The sequence below is a fragment of the Quercus robur genome, chromosome 9 (genome assembly GCF_932294415.1).
Source record: "Quercus robur chromosome 9, dhQueRobu3.1, whole genome shotgun sequence".
Lineage (NCBI taxonomy): Eukaryota > Viridiplantae > Streptophyta > Magnoliopsida > Fagales > Fagaceae > Quercus > Quercus robur.
In genome coordinates this window covers 10497987-10515529 of record NC_065542.1, presented here as the reverse complement: position 1 = coordinate 10515529, position 17543 = coordinate 10497987, and the positions used below count along the sequence as shown (strand labels likewise).

The window sequence follows — 17543 nt, the reverse complement described above, 5'->3', positions numbered from 1 at the left end:
AACAATTTGCACATCTTTTAATTGGATCAAGTATAGATTATAGATGCTCGTTACAAGCTTCTTCCTTTTCTTTCAAGGGTAGATAAAAATAAAATTGCACACTACAACTACATACATTATAACTTAGATTGGTCAAACACATACATTCATCAATCACAAAACTGATCAAAATTGAACTCAAATTCTTCAACATCAATATTAACCGAAGTCCGATGTGTCTTATAACAAATTTCTTCCATTAACTCTGTGTCAACCTCATCATGCTTATCAATTAACTCTTCAAAATTGCTTCATAAATCTATGGTATTGTCTCTTCATCGCCTACAATATTTTTCAATGAGCTATATCCTGCAACCAAACCATTTGAATAGTATTAAATTGTAATTACTCAAGACAAAAAATAAAACATCTTGAGTAAATGCACCCAAAAAAAAAAAAATCTTTTTGGATGGGAACAAATAAGATTATTGAAAGAAAGCTATTATCCATTTATCCTAATGTAGATAGTATACCCTATAATAACAATTCATAATCCTCAATCTTGCACATAATCCCATGGGCTAAAAATATATCTTAATTTATATCAAGATACTCTGGTGACAACCTAACATAACCCTGAGGGGTTGAGGTTCCAACTACAATTTGGTGGACAACCCAAAAAATACTTGGACCAAAGGCCAAGAGTTGCAAATATGATATTTCAAAATTTCCAGCTAGCATAGCTTGAATTCCACAAGCTATAAGGCTTAGATTTGAAGCACTAAATAATAAATATAATGAAAATTGAAAGAAAAAAAAAAGAAAAAGAAAAAAAAAAAGATATAGATCTGAAATTTTATTTCCATGGAAACAACATAAACTCTTAGTTACACCACATTTGAATAAATTCCTTAAGCACTTTGTCTTAAGTTAATTGGTATTTAACTTGAAAAACAAAAAATGAGTTTAAACCACCATAGCATTCAAGTGAGGAGAAAATACCAACAAGAATTAAAAGATGAAAAAAGACTATTGAGGCAATGCTCAATAAATCACATAAGGCAATGACAAAAGAATTACAAATGGTGGACCCAAAGATATTGATGCTTGAACGTTGAATCTAGCTATTCACCATAAGATAGATGTGTAGTTCAAATTGTTTACCATCTCATTAGACAAATTTAAAAGGCCATAAGAGATACCAAATGGGTATTTTTGTATTCTTCCATTTGGCTATTCACCATAAAACAAATTTGTAGTTCAGATCGTGTAACAACTCAACTAATAAACAAAGAAAAAGCTTTATTTCTCAACCGATGAAACTGCAACATACTAACCACTTGTAATCTAATCCAAAAGAACAATGAAATAAAATAAAATAAACCTTTTACTGTATTATTAGTGCAACAATCTTCACTGAAGCATTTTATCAAACATGTATAATTCAATTTTTTTTAAAACAAAACACATCTATGTAAACAGAAAAATTTATAAATAAAAAAATAAAAATAAAAAATAAAAAATAAAAAGAGGGAGAGAAAACCTTCTTGCAACGTCAGTTGTTGGAAGCGCGAGAAAACTTTCGGCGTTGGAGGTTGGAATTTGGAAACAATGAGAGGAAGAGACAGTTTTGGGTGTTTTCCGACGAGACAAAGGCCGATGTATCTCTATCTCCGGCAGCAATACTAAGTAGTGGATGTCAAGCTTTGGAGTTGAGAGAGAGTACATGGAGGTGCAAGGGGCTGGTGTGTGCAGTTGTGCTAGAGAGAAACATAGAAAGAAAGAGAAGATAATCTTTTGATTTTACAAGTGAAAGCGTGTTAAAGGGGTGGGAGTTTGAAAATTTTCAAGTGCATTTCTGTTGTAAGGACTCAATTTGTAACGACCCCAAGATGGTATTGGGTTCGTACGTTAAAAGTTCAAACAATATAATTTGTAGAGCGTGGGCTTGAAAGGCTAGGCCTGGGTCACCGAACAGTGGTTAGTCGTGGTTTCTATGGAAATTTACACGAGGGTGAACCTGGCGTGTCTAGCAAGACCTTCTTCCGATACGACCTGAGTGGCTTCGGTCCTTAGACATCATTCGAGGAGCTTCGTGTTCTGATTATTCTTCTTTTTTAGGGTTCCATGGTTTGGGAGGCGATTTGTCCCCCCCCCCCCCCTGAATTGCTTCTCTTTCCTTTTTATACTAGCCTTTACCCTTCTTCCAACGCCTACGTGTAGGTTCAGCGTTCCAAGGCTAATACTTGTCCCATCAGCCCATATCCAAAGTGGTTGGGGGTGGTTGTAAAAGCTGAAAAGTATTGCTCTGTCAGGCGCAGAGTATTTAATTGCAGTAATGGTAGCCTTTCCTTTGTCCTTTGTCGCCATATTGTCCAGGGGTCCTTTCTCCATCAATGTGGAGGTGTTCGGTTTTTCCCTAAAATGTTCCTATACCATACTTGCCCTTTCTTTTAGGAGCACTTTGGGATGCCAAGGACGGAATCATCCTCGGCTATATCTCTAGGCTATTTGGACTTTCATTGTATGTCCTCGGCAATGCCTCTCCTCGGCTCGGGCCTTGGGCCCTAATGTAAAGTGGGCCGAGGTCGTAAATTCTCTGACCCCACATTAGCCCCTCAAAATCCTGCTGTCCGACCTCTTGGTCGGAGATGAGGGTTTTGGTGATGCTGGGCCTACATCACGATTTGCCTACCTTTGTCCTTCATTAATGTCGGTGTCTCTTCATTTGCCTGGGAAATGCGCCGGGTTATGAGACATTCCTTTAGATTTACTCACGCCGTACTTTTGTCGTTTCAGTGTACGAGGCGTGTCTTTAATAAGTTCCTTTTACGAGGCCACTCAAATCCACCGATTGTAGACGGCGTTGGGAGTCGAGTGGAAATTATCTTGTTTGTAGCTCTTCCTGGAAATCTGTGTAGATTAAATGCCACCAAACTTGCCCTCCATATAAGAAGCAAGGTAGGAGGTCACTTCCTTTACGTACAGACCCTTTAGTCTTTTCAAATTCCTAAACCTCCAGCTGCGCTCCAAGTTTTCATTACCAGTGCAATTTAAGCCTTAGAGAGTGATATGTTTGAGGCAAAAGTGGGGGTGAAGGGACCACACCCTCTCCAGAAGCACTGGGTCTCTTCGAGGCTCAAGATGGTGCGGTAAAGGCAAGGGAGACGGAGACTCAAGACAGCTCTCCCCTTTCATAGGGCAGGGGAGAAGCCTCCTCCTCCTTCAGCAAAATCCGAAGTAGGTGCTAGTCGCGTCAGATTTTTGGTGCGACAGCAATGGGGTTTCTCATCGTCGGTACCATCTGCTCTCTCTCGAGCGCTACTAATATGACACCCGCGTGTTAGGAGTCAGAGCTGATGCGGGGATTGGGCATCCTCGCTTCCTCCTCTCCTCCTTCTCTGGTGCCTCCTTTTGCTTCCGCTTCTTCTTCTCTTCCATCACTAGGAGCATCCTGGTGCTTCTGCTTCTTCTGTTCTTCTCCCCTTCCATCAATAGGGCCATCCTGACACGCTTAGTCGCCATAAGAGCAGAATTTTGAAGGATTCATCACTCCCTTGTATCTTTTTCCTTTTTTGCTTTTTCTTTTTGTCTTTGTAGTTAGCTTCTGGTATAGGCTTGCTTAAGCCCCTCATTGTACGCTGTACTATTTCTTTGTATTAATAAAAGACGACTTTATCTTATTCTAAGTATTCTTTCTTTTCTGCAATAGTTATACTGTGAATGGACGTGCTATATATATATATATATATATATATATATATATATTTTTTTTTTTTTTTTCTGAACGATACTTAGGGCCGAACCCCCTGTTAACAAAAAGTTATTATTTTGGACTTACTGAGACTAACAAGCACAATAATGCTGACCTGGGTTATACATATAAGACTAACCGAGATAATAGCTGAACGTTCTGTATTGCGTATGAGGCGATCATCAGAGGATGGGTAACCCAACATGAACTATCCGAGATGGTTGCTGTGTACTAGGGTGCTTTACCACGTTCCTAACAACATTCATGGCCTTAACCGTTTTTGGCATCCGGTCCGAGGACCGAGGTATGACTGTACCGGGCCTAAATACTCGTTTACATTAGTTTCCTTGGAGCTGGGGATCCGAGGATAGGACGGGATTTCCATTCTGTCTAAGACTTAATCCATTTTCTAATGACTAATCTCCCCATAGGTTTGAGTCACAGGACCATGCAATACCTTGGTTCTGTCTAACACTTAGATAGGACCATGCAATACCTTGGTTCTATCCAAAACTCAGATTTTCCTTTAAGTAGTTGGTTTCTCCATAGGTTTGAGTTCGAGGACCACGCAATACCTTAGTTCTGTCTAAAACTTAGATTTTCTTTAAGTAGTTGGTTTCCCCATAGGTTTGAGTTCGAGGACCATGCAATACCTTGGTTCTATCATAGGTTTGAGTCCGAGGACCATGCAATACCTTGGTTCTGTCCAAAATTTAGATTTTCTTTAAGTAGTTGGTTTCCCCATAGGTTTGAATCCGAGGACCATGCAATACCTTAGTTCTGTCCAAAACTTAGATTTTTCTTTAAGTTTGGGGGGATTAGCCCCTCGGCCAAGGTGTGGGACGTTGATCTGACGTTGGAAGCCCTTAGAACCGTCCGCGCTACTGACGCTTCGAAGCGTAGCCCCTAGTGGAACTTTATGTTAGGGTACAACAACGAGTTGCTGGAAGCGATGGAGGGACTTTCTCGATCCACTGCCTGGGCCAACGCACAAGCCTTTCCCACAGACGGCGCCAATTGTAAGGACTCAATTTATAACGATCCCAAGATGGTATTGGGTTCGTACGTTAAAGGCCCAAATAATATAATTTGTAGAGCGTGGGCTTGAAAGGCTAGGCCTGGGTCACCGGACAGTGGTTAGTCGTGGTTTCTATGGAAATTTACACGAGGGTGAACCTGGCGTGTCTAGCAAGACCTTCTTCCGATACGACCTGAGTGGCTTCGGTCCTTAGACATCATCCGAGGAGCTTCGTGTTCTGATTATTCTTCTTTTTTAGGGTTCCATGGTCTGGGAGGCGATTTGTTTTCCCCCCCTGCAGAATTGCTTATCTTTCCTTTTTATACTAGCCTTTACCCTTCTTCCAACGTCCACGTGTAGGTTCAGCGTTCTAGGGCTGATACTTGTCCCATCAGCCCATACCCAAAGTGGTTGGGGGTGGTTGTAAAAGCTGAAAAACATTGCTCTGTCAGGCGCAGAGTATTTAATTGCAGTAATGACAACCTTTCCTTTGTCCTTTGTCGCCATATTGTTTAGGGGTCCTTTCTCCATCAATGTGGAGGTGTTCGGTTTTTCCCTAAACTGTTCCTATACCGTACTTGCCCTTTCTTTCAGGAGCGCTTTGGGATGCCGAGGACAGAATCATCCTCGGCTATATCTCTAGGCTATTTGGACTTTCATTGTATGTCCTCGGCAATGCCTCTCCTCGGCTCGGGCCTTGAGCCCTAATGTAAAGTGGGTCGGGGTCGTAAATTCTCTGACCCCACATCTGTAATTTTAATTTAAGTGAGCTAGTATCCTGACTTGTCAATTTTTATATAGGTGTCAAGTTTTAAGTAGACCATGAAACACCACTAGATGCTGACTTGGTATTCCATAAACAACATATACTTTCTCTATGCATGATGTTCCATGCACCTTCATATCCAATTGAAACCTTGACTCATGAGTCAACAAATAGCTTCCATTCATAAAAACTTGTAAATGACATTTTGTAAGTAGTGTCATGCCATCCCTATCTTTCTTTGTTGCTTTCTCACTAGAACATCAATTAAAAATACAACTTGAGGTCCCACACGTTAAATTAAATAGCTCGATGAAAAGTTCTTCATGTTCAATTAAATTAAATATCTCACTACTAGAACATCGATGAAAAATACAACGGGTCATATAACACATAAGAAAAGTTGATTAAATTCTTCGTTATTCAACCATAGGAATATTAGGAAAATTGTAACTCAAATTAATCCATGAAGCAACCGCTTCCCACCAGCCTTACAAAAAGGGGCCCATGACAAGATTGAGAGCAATGAAAATTTACACACTGAGGTACAAAAGGAAAATCCCAACACAAATTTTTTTTCAACATGGGCTTTATATCTTCTATAATGGGCTATAAGGCCCAGTTTATGTCTAAAAAGTTCTTATGTATAGAGCAACCTAGAAAATAGTTATATTTGTGAGTAATTTTCACGCAATGGCAAAAGACTTCTTAAGCCACCTATATCTGAGTAATTTTCACTCAATGGCATAAGACTTCTTGAGCCAATGGTGTCTGAGATTTCTTCTAAAGAAGTAAGTTTAAGTTTGACTATTATTCACTCTTCCTATGGGATGTGCTCGACGACTACTAGTGAAATAAAATTAAAACTTTTAAACGAAAAACAAAAGTTGAGTGCAACAATTTTCCAATATTTGATTCTCTTTTGGTAGAACCAATATTTCTTTCATCCACATGAATTGATTGCAATTTGCAACAAGATTCTAATATTTAGTATTTGTTTCAAATGTTAAATTGCACTAGCACTCCTTGAACTTTCAAGTTGTTACATTAAGCTCCGTAATTATGTTTTTTTTTTTTTTTTTGGGGGGGGGGGGGGGGGGTGGGGGTCAATTTGGTACAAATAACTTTGATACTAAATCAATATTTAGGCCCCCTTCTATTAGTGCCCTATCCATTTTCTACCAAATGGAACACCTGGTCTTAGAACACATGGGTCTCAAGTGAGCCAAAATGTTTTTGCATCCAATAATGAAAAATGAAGGCAATATTGAGAAAATCAAGGATGAAAGTAGGAATTTGTCTTTGAGGAACCAAAACATGAATAATAACATTTTTTGATGATTCAACATTCAAGAATAAAAAATATACTAAAATTCAAATCTAAATTAGTATACAAGAATAGAACTAGTATCTATTCCGTATTAACAAAGCATAAATAAAATAAAAGACTCAAAAATTTTTTTTTAATATATTTGATATTATTTATGATATTTTAAAATGGATCTTTTTTTAAAAAAATATTGAAAATTATTTATATTCATTACGTAATAAATTTTGCTATAATTTCTCTTTTAATGTAACCATGTTGAAATGGTCAACAGCCAAAAAACCTAGCCCTTCCTGTCTTGGATTCTCACATCACGGCATTTACCTCTCTCTTTCATCTTGATCTCTCTCTCTCTCTCTCTCTCTCTCCACTAAATGTGTGGTAGTATTCACGTGAGCGATCTTTGTACGTTTATTGTAAATTTGATTTTATTTCAACATATCAAAATTTTCATTATTGTTGTCTCTACATTTACATTATGTGCAGGTTTGGTAGCAATTTTTTATGGTAATTTATTTGCATAGTATTATTCAGCAAAAAATATATATATATATATATATATATATTTGCATAGTGTTTATTAAAATATATAAATTTTAGTAACTTTTATATTAGATGTGTGACAAAAAAAAAAAAAATAGCTTCTTTCTATTAAAAGTTATTATTTACCAAAGAAATGCTTAAAACAAAAAGCTTTTAGCAAATAAGCAAGAGCCAAATGCACATGTAATGAAAAAAAAAAAAAGCTTTATTTGTGAGTCCCACCATATGAACTCTCTCCTCTCTCCCTTGAGGGGAAAGAATATGGTTGGTTTATGAAGGAAAATGGATCCTTCAATTTTCTATTCTTTCACCCCAATCCATTCAATTTAGTGCTTTTTTTTTTCCAGTCATTTTGATCTGTTTTTTTTTTTTTTTTTTTTTTTAAAAGGATTCATTTTGAACCTTAAGTTATGAAACAATTGTCATTTTAGTACTTTCACTTGGCTCACAAACACGTAGCTAATAAAATAATTAGGAATAATTAATTACTAGTAATAAAAAACCACATCTGCGTCTAAATTTATAAAAAAAAAAAAAAAATCAACATCAAAAAAGAAAAAATGAAATAATGATTTTCTAAAGAAAATAAATAAATAACTTGAATTTTTTTTTTTTTGACTGTGAAGATAGAAAACTTGAATTAAAAAAACACTCTAGTTTCCTTTTATTTTCATTCATTTTTTTGCGAAAGTTAGAGTTGCTTGTGATCAAACCATTCCAATTCTTGGAACAAACCTCGCACATTGTTATCACAGGTAATTAGAAGATGGTTTGAGGCTTGGATTTTGTAGTTTTCACTTTTCACTGACACTTACCACTAACAAATAAATAAAACAAAACAATGTTACAAAACAGGTTTGCTCAAGAACACAAGCAAAAAATGAAGGAGAAAGTAATGTGTGATTTCATTGAATTGATTAATTATGTTACAACATAGCTCTGTCTTTTATACACAACGACAGAGCATGAGGAGGAAAAACATGATGTTACTATCTAACCGGCAAAGGCACAAAATAACCATCTCCTCCACAAACCAGATGCACCAATCAACTTATGACACGAGGCCTCTAAACATTGACAGAGAAATGAGAAAGACTACAAGCCGTACAATTTTGTGTGTAAATTTTTTTTCGCCATGTATAAAGTTAGATAGTGTTATATTCTCTAAATACAGTGGAGCTATCATGTGTTTTCACTATTATACCTTTATTTACGTTAGTTATTCTGTTCTTCCAAAGCTTTCAAAAACATTTGTTCCATTGACTTATTGTTTTCACCGTTTAAACATAACTAATTTTGACAAAGGATATTGATAAAATTGAGAATGTAATTCTTTATATACTGAATTGAATTGGTAGTACGATTGTAGTGACCATATATGGTTGGATACATGGTATGCATACCATGCAAGGGCAATTAAGAGAAGCACAACAATGACCATATATGGTTGGAATAGTTCAAGCTTTCTCTCGATTTGTTTGTACATTTATAGGATGCTGGAGGATACTCAATATTTCCAGAAAAGTTCTTTTTTCATTTGGGCAAGTAAGAGATTGGGACATTTTGATTTCAATATGGTATTCAGAGTCCAAGTTAGGCGTGATTCATTAAGCAGAGGATGTATAATCATAGACAATTTTAATTCCCACACACCAATCTCAAAAAAGTAAACAAAGCCATGCCCTTGTTCACCTAAATTTTTGCTACATCTTGTGCACTTAAATTAGTACAAGACGAATACGTAAAAATATAAGTCACATTTTCAAGAGCTAAAAGAAGAATATTTTCATTCAATGGGACAACTCTAATTGAACAGCCTGGTTGATTAAGGAATATTAATTATCTGCACAACAATAATTTATCCTCTGTAGGAGGCAGAGCAGCCACTAATTATTTATGAATTGATCGCTTTTTTTTATTTTTATTTTTTTACTTTTTTTTTTTTATGATAATAACAAGAAATTGCTAACCATGCATATGACTACTGAATATATAAATAGGAGTAAAGCAATTTCTACAACTGGGCTATTGCCACTCCAAAATATATTGCCCGGTTTTTCAGCATTGTTTATTAACTTAATCAACTACACATTCACAATTATAAAGTTATAAATATTTTTTTCCTCTTAAAAAGACCTTAACAAATAAATATACCACACACTAAGCAAAAAAGAAAATTTGTTGTAGGTAAGGATAGTTATCATAAATCAAGGGACCAATTATTTGTCACACAAAAATATAAAATGTCTTTATGCTATCATATATGTGAAGAATAATTGCCCCAGTTCCACTGTGATGTTAACTTTCCCTTGCATTTAAAGTATAGCCGATTGATTTGATTCACCTGATTGAAATGATGAACTAGTTGAATTTAAATTGTCTCCTACATCCCCTGTTGGTCTCGCTGGTGATGATGATAGGAAAGGCTTGGAAGGCATTTGTAAGCATTCAACTTCTCCTTCAAGCATTTCTACAACCTTGTTCATTGAAGGACGGTCACTAGGCTTCATTTGTATGCACCATAATGCAACTATGATCATCTTCTTAACAATTTTCTTCTCCTCCTCTGTGGCATCTTCTATTTCTATGTAATTTCCTTCGCTAAATTGGCCATAGACCCAAGTTGGGAAGTAAATTTGGCTTGAATGGTCTGCGGATGCATTCACGTTCTTTCTTCTGCTTGCCATTTCCAACAATAACATGCCAAAACTATAAACATCAGCTTTATAGGAGACCCCTCCAATGTTTTTATAGAACAACTCTGGAGCTATATATCCTAATGTTCCTCTTGCAGCAGTCAACGACACTATGCTATCATTCGTTGAATAAAGTTTTGCAAGCCCAAAATCAGAAACTTTGGGAATGAAGTTCTCATTGAGAAGAATGTTATGAGGCTTAATATCAAAATGCAGAATTTGCATGTCACATCCTTGATGTAGATATTCAATCCCATGAGCCACTCTAAGAGAAATCTTATATGTTTTTTCAATACTTAAGGGAATACTTCCTTCTCGAGAAAAAATGTATTTTTCAAGAGAACCATTAGGCATGAATTCATATATAAGGGCACGTTTTGGTCCCTCAACACAAAAACCAATGAGTTGCACCACATTCATGTGGTGAATCCTTCCAATTGTTGCAACTTCATTGATAAATTCTTGCCCATTAGCTTTGGGATTACCCAACATCTTTATAGCTACTAGAGGGCCACTTTCAAGCTTTCCTCTATATACAGAGCCATAGCCTCCTTCACCTAATTTGTCCTTGAAACCTTTGGACATCTTTCTAATATTTGAGTAAGAGTACCTAATTGGCGTGAGGTTAATTTGGCTTTGCAGAAATTCTTCAATAGCATCATACATTGATAAATGTCTCTTATGCCACTTATATATCAAAAATGCCACCACACATGGAATCCCCAAGGCAGTCTTTGTTTCAAGGTAAAATAATACTGTGCAGAAACATAACCGAAATTAGCATAAGAAAACAAATTTCTTGTTGCACCTGTCAGCTTTTTTAATTTTAAGTTGAAAATATAGTTAGACTTACAACTACACACCTTCTTAATCCTAGTAATTAAGCCCAATATATGTTGTTTCATGTTAATGTCACTAATATTTGTGTCTTGTTTGCATGGTAAACTATTTTTAATCTCAATCTTAAGGAATGACATGTTAAAAAAAGTAGAAGAAGAGATTCAGGTTGTTACCCAATTTCACTGACACGGGCACATAATCTGCAAGAAATATTAACAAAAAGAAGGTGAAATTACTTTTTGCTTAGGCAAAATGAATTGCTAATTAGTGAAACAAAGTGACCTGAATAACCTGAAAAGTCTAAGGCCTAATAAAACTGCATTAACAACTGTAATAAAATTGCAGTAAGATCTCTCATTAGGCCATGCTTAGCAAGAAATATAAACAACCATAAAAACCAGTTGATTTATAATTTATATATCTGGTCTTTAAAATTGTGATGTCACTTTAATTGAGTGGAGCTCAATCAAATGCCTACAATGTTCTCAACAACCATTAGTTGCTAGAATTATGTAGTTAAATAAATAAATTTATCACTTCCTATTTCCTAACATCTTAAGCCTTTGTAAGAATAGGTAATTTAATATTAGTTAACTTATTGATGGGGCTAATGAATTTGGCCATTGAGTCAAGCAAACCTATTTTAATTAGGTTATAATAGAGTAAATGTTTAGACATGTATTTCTGCATTGAATATTAAGTACTAAGCCTTTATTCTCACGGAAATATTGGGAGCTAGGAAAGGTAAATTTTTAATAGAAAGAAGAAGCTAATTTCTTAATAAATTCGAAATTTTTTACTTTTCATATCATCAAGCCTAAAAGATTGAGGTTGTTAATAAAATTATAATTAAATAATTAATAAATTCAAAATTTCCTAAGAATTTTATTTATCAGAGATCAACCGATTACCCAAGTACATGGTTATTCCTCCATCTGTGTCATCAGCACACATTAGGCACAATTACTCATGCAATTCTATTTCCTTGTCCATTCTATATTAATTACTATCCTTCAAACAACTTCTTTCAGATAGAAACCTCACCTGTGGCTGTGAATAAATGATTTGTATTTTTAATTTTATACCACCATTCTGCATTGTCCCAAATTGAATACCAAAAATCTGCATTTTTGACAAAGAAAGAAAAACATCAACATTGAGAACTTTAAAATTGAATTTAGACATTATACGGAAACTACAATAACTATTCCCTAACATGTAGGGTACGCACTAAGAAGCTATCTTCTTAAAAAATTCGATACTTTTTTACTTTTCATTCCTCAAGCATAAAAGTTTGAGATCAACCAATTGCCCAAGTACATGCTTATTCCTCTACTTCTATCATCATCACATCAGGCACAATATATTATTAATCATACAATTCCATTTTATTGTCCATTCTATATTACCCTTCTAACAACTTTTTGAGAAAGAAACCTCACCTTGGAGTGTATATCGGATACGGCCAAGCAATCCTGCAATGACAAATAAAAGAAAAACATCAGCGTTTGGAAACCTTAAAAATTAAATCTAGTCATTATACTGAGACTTGAATAAAAGTATTCTAGTATGTCTATTACATTGGTATGGAATTATGGATGGTGTATGCACCAAGAAATTTGGTCTTATAGAAGTTTAATAGAAACGATACAGGAATGGTTGGTGAATAGTGACAGTGGAAAAATGCAAGAGTTCAGAAAAGAAAGAATCTTGCAAATGGAAAATAATGGTCAACATGCATGTAAGGTATTTAATTAGAGAATGTAAAGTGTTATGGCCTTATTTACCATCAGCGATTATGCCGTCGAATCTTTCGCATTGAAGATGGTTCGCCTCATCGAGGTAGCAATAAGTGTCGTTTCTTCCGCAATAACTTTCACAATTACCTCCACGATTGAACCATGAAAGCTCAAAACCATTTACTAATTCATTGTGGACGTCTGTACAGGTGATATTATTTATTGGCCACGAAGTCAGAAACATCTTCTCTACTTGGCATGAGTCCTCCACTTCCGATATCCTGGTTATACCAACTGCAACATATCTATACCTCTTGGAATCAGATATAGAAGAAGAGTTGTCATTATAATTGCAAGTAGAAGTGTCCAAATACAATGGAGAATTCACTGGTTTTTCACAGCTCATCCAAACCAAACTCCGTGATAGTTCGTGATACCACCCCGATACCGTCTGCTTTAGCTGATACGTAGAATATGGATCGTCAAAATTGAAATTGTGTCGATGTAAAGAATTACTCGGAGTGGAGAAGTAATTGTCCTTGTGTATACTCGAGTCCACGATCCGGATTGTGTAGTTACTGTAACTGATTTCCTGCACGTAGTATTTGTATCTTCCTTCAAATAAGTACAGCACCGTACGATTGTTCGCATCACACGACAGTTCATACTTTGAGTCCCCGCAGTTTTGTGGGTCGCTGGTCAATCGAAACGGAAAGCTTATGTTGGGGATATTGCCACAGGAAGAAGAATGGGCACAGGGAGGATTACTGCAATAAGTTGGAGGGGCTAACAGAACAAGAGCAATAAGGACCGTGAGTCCTGCAGTGAAGCCTAATCCTCTTACCATTATGGCTTTATGAGAGAGAGAGGAGTTTTCCCAATGGTTACAACTGCCTCAGATTTAGACAAAGATTATAAAGGGAGTGAGAGAGGAGCACAGCTGTACATAAAGATAACAAACTTATTTTTATGCTTTTATGGTAACGGTTAATTTAGTTCAATAATTTTTTTTAATAATATATATTGTAAAATAATAATATTTAAAAGTTATTTTGAAAAATGTTTTTTTTTTTTAATCTTTCAATAATGTGCATGTTTAGTGGGTCTAGTCTCTTTACGAGAACGAGATGAGTTCAATGTTGAAAATGTTTAGCATCTGAAGTTCCCCCCGAAGCAACCTTTGATTGACCCCTTCACAAGAGTAAGAGAAATTGCATCACTGCAAAATATAAAGAGTATAAAAATTTACACAATATAGCACAAAAAACACTTGCATTAATGTTTCTAAACCTTTGTAAATATACAAAAATACTATAGTAACCACGTAAATATACACAAGACCCCTTCACAAGAGTAAGAGAAATTGCATCACTGCAAAATATAAAGAGTACAAAAATTTACACAACATAGCACAAAAAACACCTGCATTAATGTTTCTAAACCTTTGTAAATATACAAAAATACTACAGTAACCACGTAAATATACACAATCTCTCTCTCTCTCTCTCTCTCTCTCTCTCTCTCTCTCTCTCTCTCTCTCTCTCTCTCTCTCTCTCTCTCTCTCTCTCTCTCTCTCTCTCTCTCTCTCTCTCGGGTTTGTGAATCTCACATTAGATTTCAAATTGCAAAATTGAGTTTTGTTTTGGAACCGAGTTAGGATTAGGATTTAAAATTTGGAACGAGTTTACTTTGTTTCTTACGTGTAAATTCAATTTGTAATTTTTTAATAAAAAGAAATGCGAGGTTATTATTCCATTGGCCAAGTAAGCAAAAAAACTTATATTGCTCATTTTGAAAACTTGAGGGACCAATTGCACTCATTTGAAACTTGAGTGACCAATTGTGCTTATAAGGTAAACTTGAGGGACCAATAGTATAGTTTTGCCTAAAATTAAATATCTCATTGAAACAAAGATTAATTGAATGAGTGCAACTAGAATAGCAAATATAAAATCCTATTTTCTTCAAAGTTTTACATGCAACCACTCAAAGGTTCTCTGAGCTTGATCTTATGAAGCCGCATTAGTTCATATGACTTTCTGAAAGCATTCCTGTTTTCATGTTACCTACCGTGGTCTCAATGGCAATAAATATTCATAATTCCTAGAGTAATGCTTATTATTATTATAGGAGGTGTGATTCAAATCACCAACATGAAACACCACAAAATATTAATGAACTATCACTTCGACCCATACTTATTACAGATCTAGATTTGATGCTAGTAAATCATTGGATGAGATTGAAAATTAAAAATCACTTTTAATTTTAGTCAAGGAATGTTTGGAAACAATAGCTCTATGGAAAGCTTTTGAATGAAATCCATGTTGCCATGAAGATCCTGAATAGTTCCAAATGCAATGGAGAAGAATTCATAAATGAAGTGGGAACAATGGGTAGAATCAACCATGTTAATGTGGTTTGCTCGGTTGGCTTCTACGTTGATGGATTTAGAAGAGCTTTAGTTTATGAGTTCTTACCAAATGATTCACTAGAGAAGTTCATTCCCTCAGTAGATTCTAACTGTTTCCTTCGTTGGGAAAAGTTACAAGTTGTTGCTCTTGGCATAACAAAAGGAATTGAATATCATCACCAAGGATGTGATCAACGAATCCTTCATTTTGGTATTAAACCTCATAATATTTTGCTAGACCAAAATTTCAATCCAAAAATTTTTGATTTTGTTTTGACTAAGTTGTGTGCAAAGGATTAGTGTGCAGTTTCTATGACCAGAACTAGGGGGACCAAGAGTTACATTGTCCCCGAAGTATTCTCTAGAAACTTTAGGAGCATGCCTTGAAAGTAAGATGTTTACAGTTTTGGAATATTGTTACTTGAAATGGTTGGAGGTAGGAAAAATGTTGATATAACCGTGGAGAGAACACTAGCCAAATACATTTCCCATAATGAATCTACAATATGTTAGAACAAAAAGAAGATCTACGAGTCTATGTTAAGGATAGCTGAGATGCTAAAATAGCAAAGAAACTAGCAATTAATTGTGGGACTCTGGTGCATCCAATGGATACTTCTATGAAAGTTGTGGTTCAAATGTTGGAGGGAGAAGGAGATAAGATAACCACACCTCCTAAATTCCTAATCCATTTGCTACTACAGGCCCTACAAGAATCAATGCAAATATGCCTCTAAGGCGTCTAAACCAAGAGTTAGAAGTCATCCCAAAATCTAAGTAATTATTTTTAAACTATGAGTCTCCAACAATAATATAGGTCGTAATCATGTTGTACTTAGGGATTAAAATTTTTAATGTTGCTGTCATTGTAGGGATTTCAAGTTTTCTTATATCAAGTATAAGCGAAATAATGCTTATAAAAAATGTATCTCTTAATTCCTGTTGAGGTAGTAAAAAATATGCAGTTAATTTTTTGTTGTTTATTAATATTTTTATATTTATTCTTATAAAATTTCAGAATTTTGTAGAATAAGGCTTTATTTTTCCTTATTTTAGATAGTTTTTAAGAGTATTTTAGTCAAACTTGATCCCCTGAAGATTTGTTTAAGAGTAATTTTTGGCTATATTTTTTTTTTTTTCCAACTTGTACCCTTAAGGCATTCATACTTTTCTTTAATAAAAATTTTCAAACGGTGTTTAGAACTTTTAGCTCATTTTATAACATTTTCTTGTAATCAAATTAAATTCTTAATATATTTTATTTTATGTAAAATTAGTTAAATTATGTTAAGAGAAGAGCTTGAAGAATTGTTGTTGAAAGAAGCCCACTCAAGCCATGTGTCAATTTCACACGGTGCCACAAACAGCGCTAGTACCACATAATTAATGTGCCACATCATTTGCAAGTTGCAACGTTAGAACATTTGCAACAACATTTGCCAACGCTAGAACATTTTCTCTCATATATATTTTTTACTTTCCCCTTCGAATTACAATATTTGGATTTCGAAGAAGATAACATCTATAGGAAAGAAGATTTATGTTCTAGTTGACCAAGACTAGTAAAAATGTTCAAAAAAAAGATATACAATCTAGCATCTCATTCGCCCTAAGAACCAAAACAAAATGGTAGCCAAACGCGTAACTCATAGTAGGACAAATGATCTCTGCAAATTGCGATGATGATGAGAAATTTCATTTGCTAGTTGACTGAAGAATATATTGTCCTCCTTAGTGAAGGCAATGACAAAAACATTAAAATAATAATAATAATCCTATCTTATAAGCAATCATGTATCCAATAATTAAGTTACGTACACGCACAAAAGATTGAAAGGACCACAGTCTAAACTGGAGGAGAATGATTCCTTATCGAGTAAAAAAATCAGCTCTGGTGACTTTGTCATGTTCAATCAATTTCATACTCTAGCTTTTTTCAAGACGAATTTGTTGACTTTTGAAAAGCTCTATTTGTATGATAAAGCGGTCACTGTGCTACAAAGTGGTTGCCGTGTGATAAAATCTCAAGCCAGTAGAGAAAACTGTCTTTAACAAGATAACAAGGGAAGGGAGAACCATTGAAAGGAAACTAGATAGAGAGGGAATTTAGACAGTTTCTTGATATTATTCTTGCTTAATTATCAGTCTGGATCCAGTCAAAGTATTTATATGAATGAAACTATCAATCTGGATCCAGTCAAAGGAATGACACTATCATAACAGAACAATTACATTCCCAAGAAATACGGAATTGATCCGTGAAAGGCGGAGTTTGTTAACGGTGAAAGGTGGAGTCAGTTAACTCACTATTCCGCCAATTATAACTGAACTATGGCCCACTAATGCTGACAACGTTGAGTAAAAATTAGACGCGTGGCTTGTCATTAACTTTAAGTGAGACGACACTGTTTATACATAGCCGTTGGTTCTCTTGTTTAACATTGTGCATGATGTTCCATGCACCTTTGAAT

The 17543-nt window shown here is 35.2% G+C and overlaps 3 protein-coding genes across 6 annotated transcripts in view; all 3 read right to left on the bottom strand.

Moving 5' to 3' along the window:
• Positions 1–12706, bottom strand: part of LOC126698107 (rust resistance kinase Lr10-like) — a 144189-nt gene extending 131483 nt beyond the window's left edge. Inside the window, exons 1-3 of one of the 4 annotated variants that reach the window (XM_050395126.1) lie at positions 12363–12372; positions 11965–12042; positions 11094–11120 (exon numbers count right to left, since the gene is read on the bottom strand). The gene's annotated coding sequence lies outside the window, so the exon portion shown is untranslated. The other 3 variants (XM_050395123.1, XM_050395124.1, XM_050395125.1) reach the window with 3 other exon arrangements.
• Positions 9345–10746, bottom strand: LOC126700697 (rust resistance kinase Lr10-like). Its single transcript, XM_050398899.1, has one exon. The coding sequence runs from the start codon at positions 10744–10746 to the stop codon at positions 9700–9702; it is 1047 nt and encodes a 348-aa protein (XP_050254856.1). The 3' UTR covers positions 9345–9699.
• Positions 11844–13656, bottom strand: LOC126700696 (uncharacterized). Its single transcript, XM_050398898.1, has 4 exons — positions 12708–13656; positions 12358–12395; positions 11965–12042; positions 11844–11855 (listed from the first exon to the last, which is right to left on the bottom strand). Exons 1-4 carry the CDS (start codon positions 13504–13506, stop codon positions 11844–11846), a joined length of 927 nt encoding a protein of 308 aa, XP_050254855.1. The 5' UTR covers positions 13507–13656.
• Between the last annotated feature and the right edge of the window lie 3887 nt (positions 13657–17543).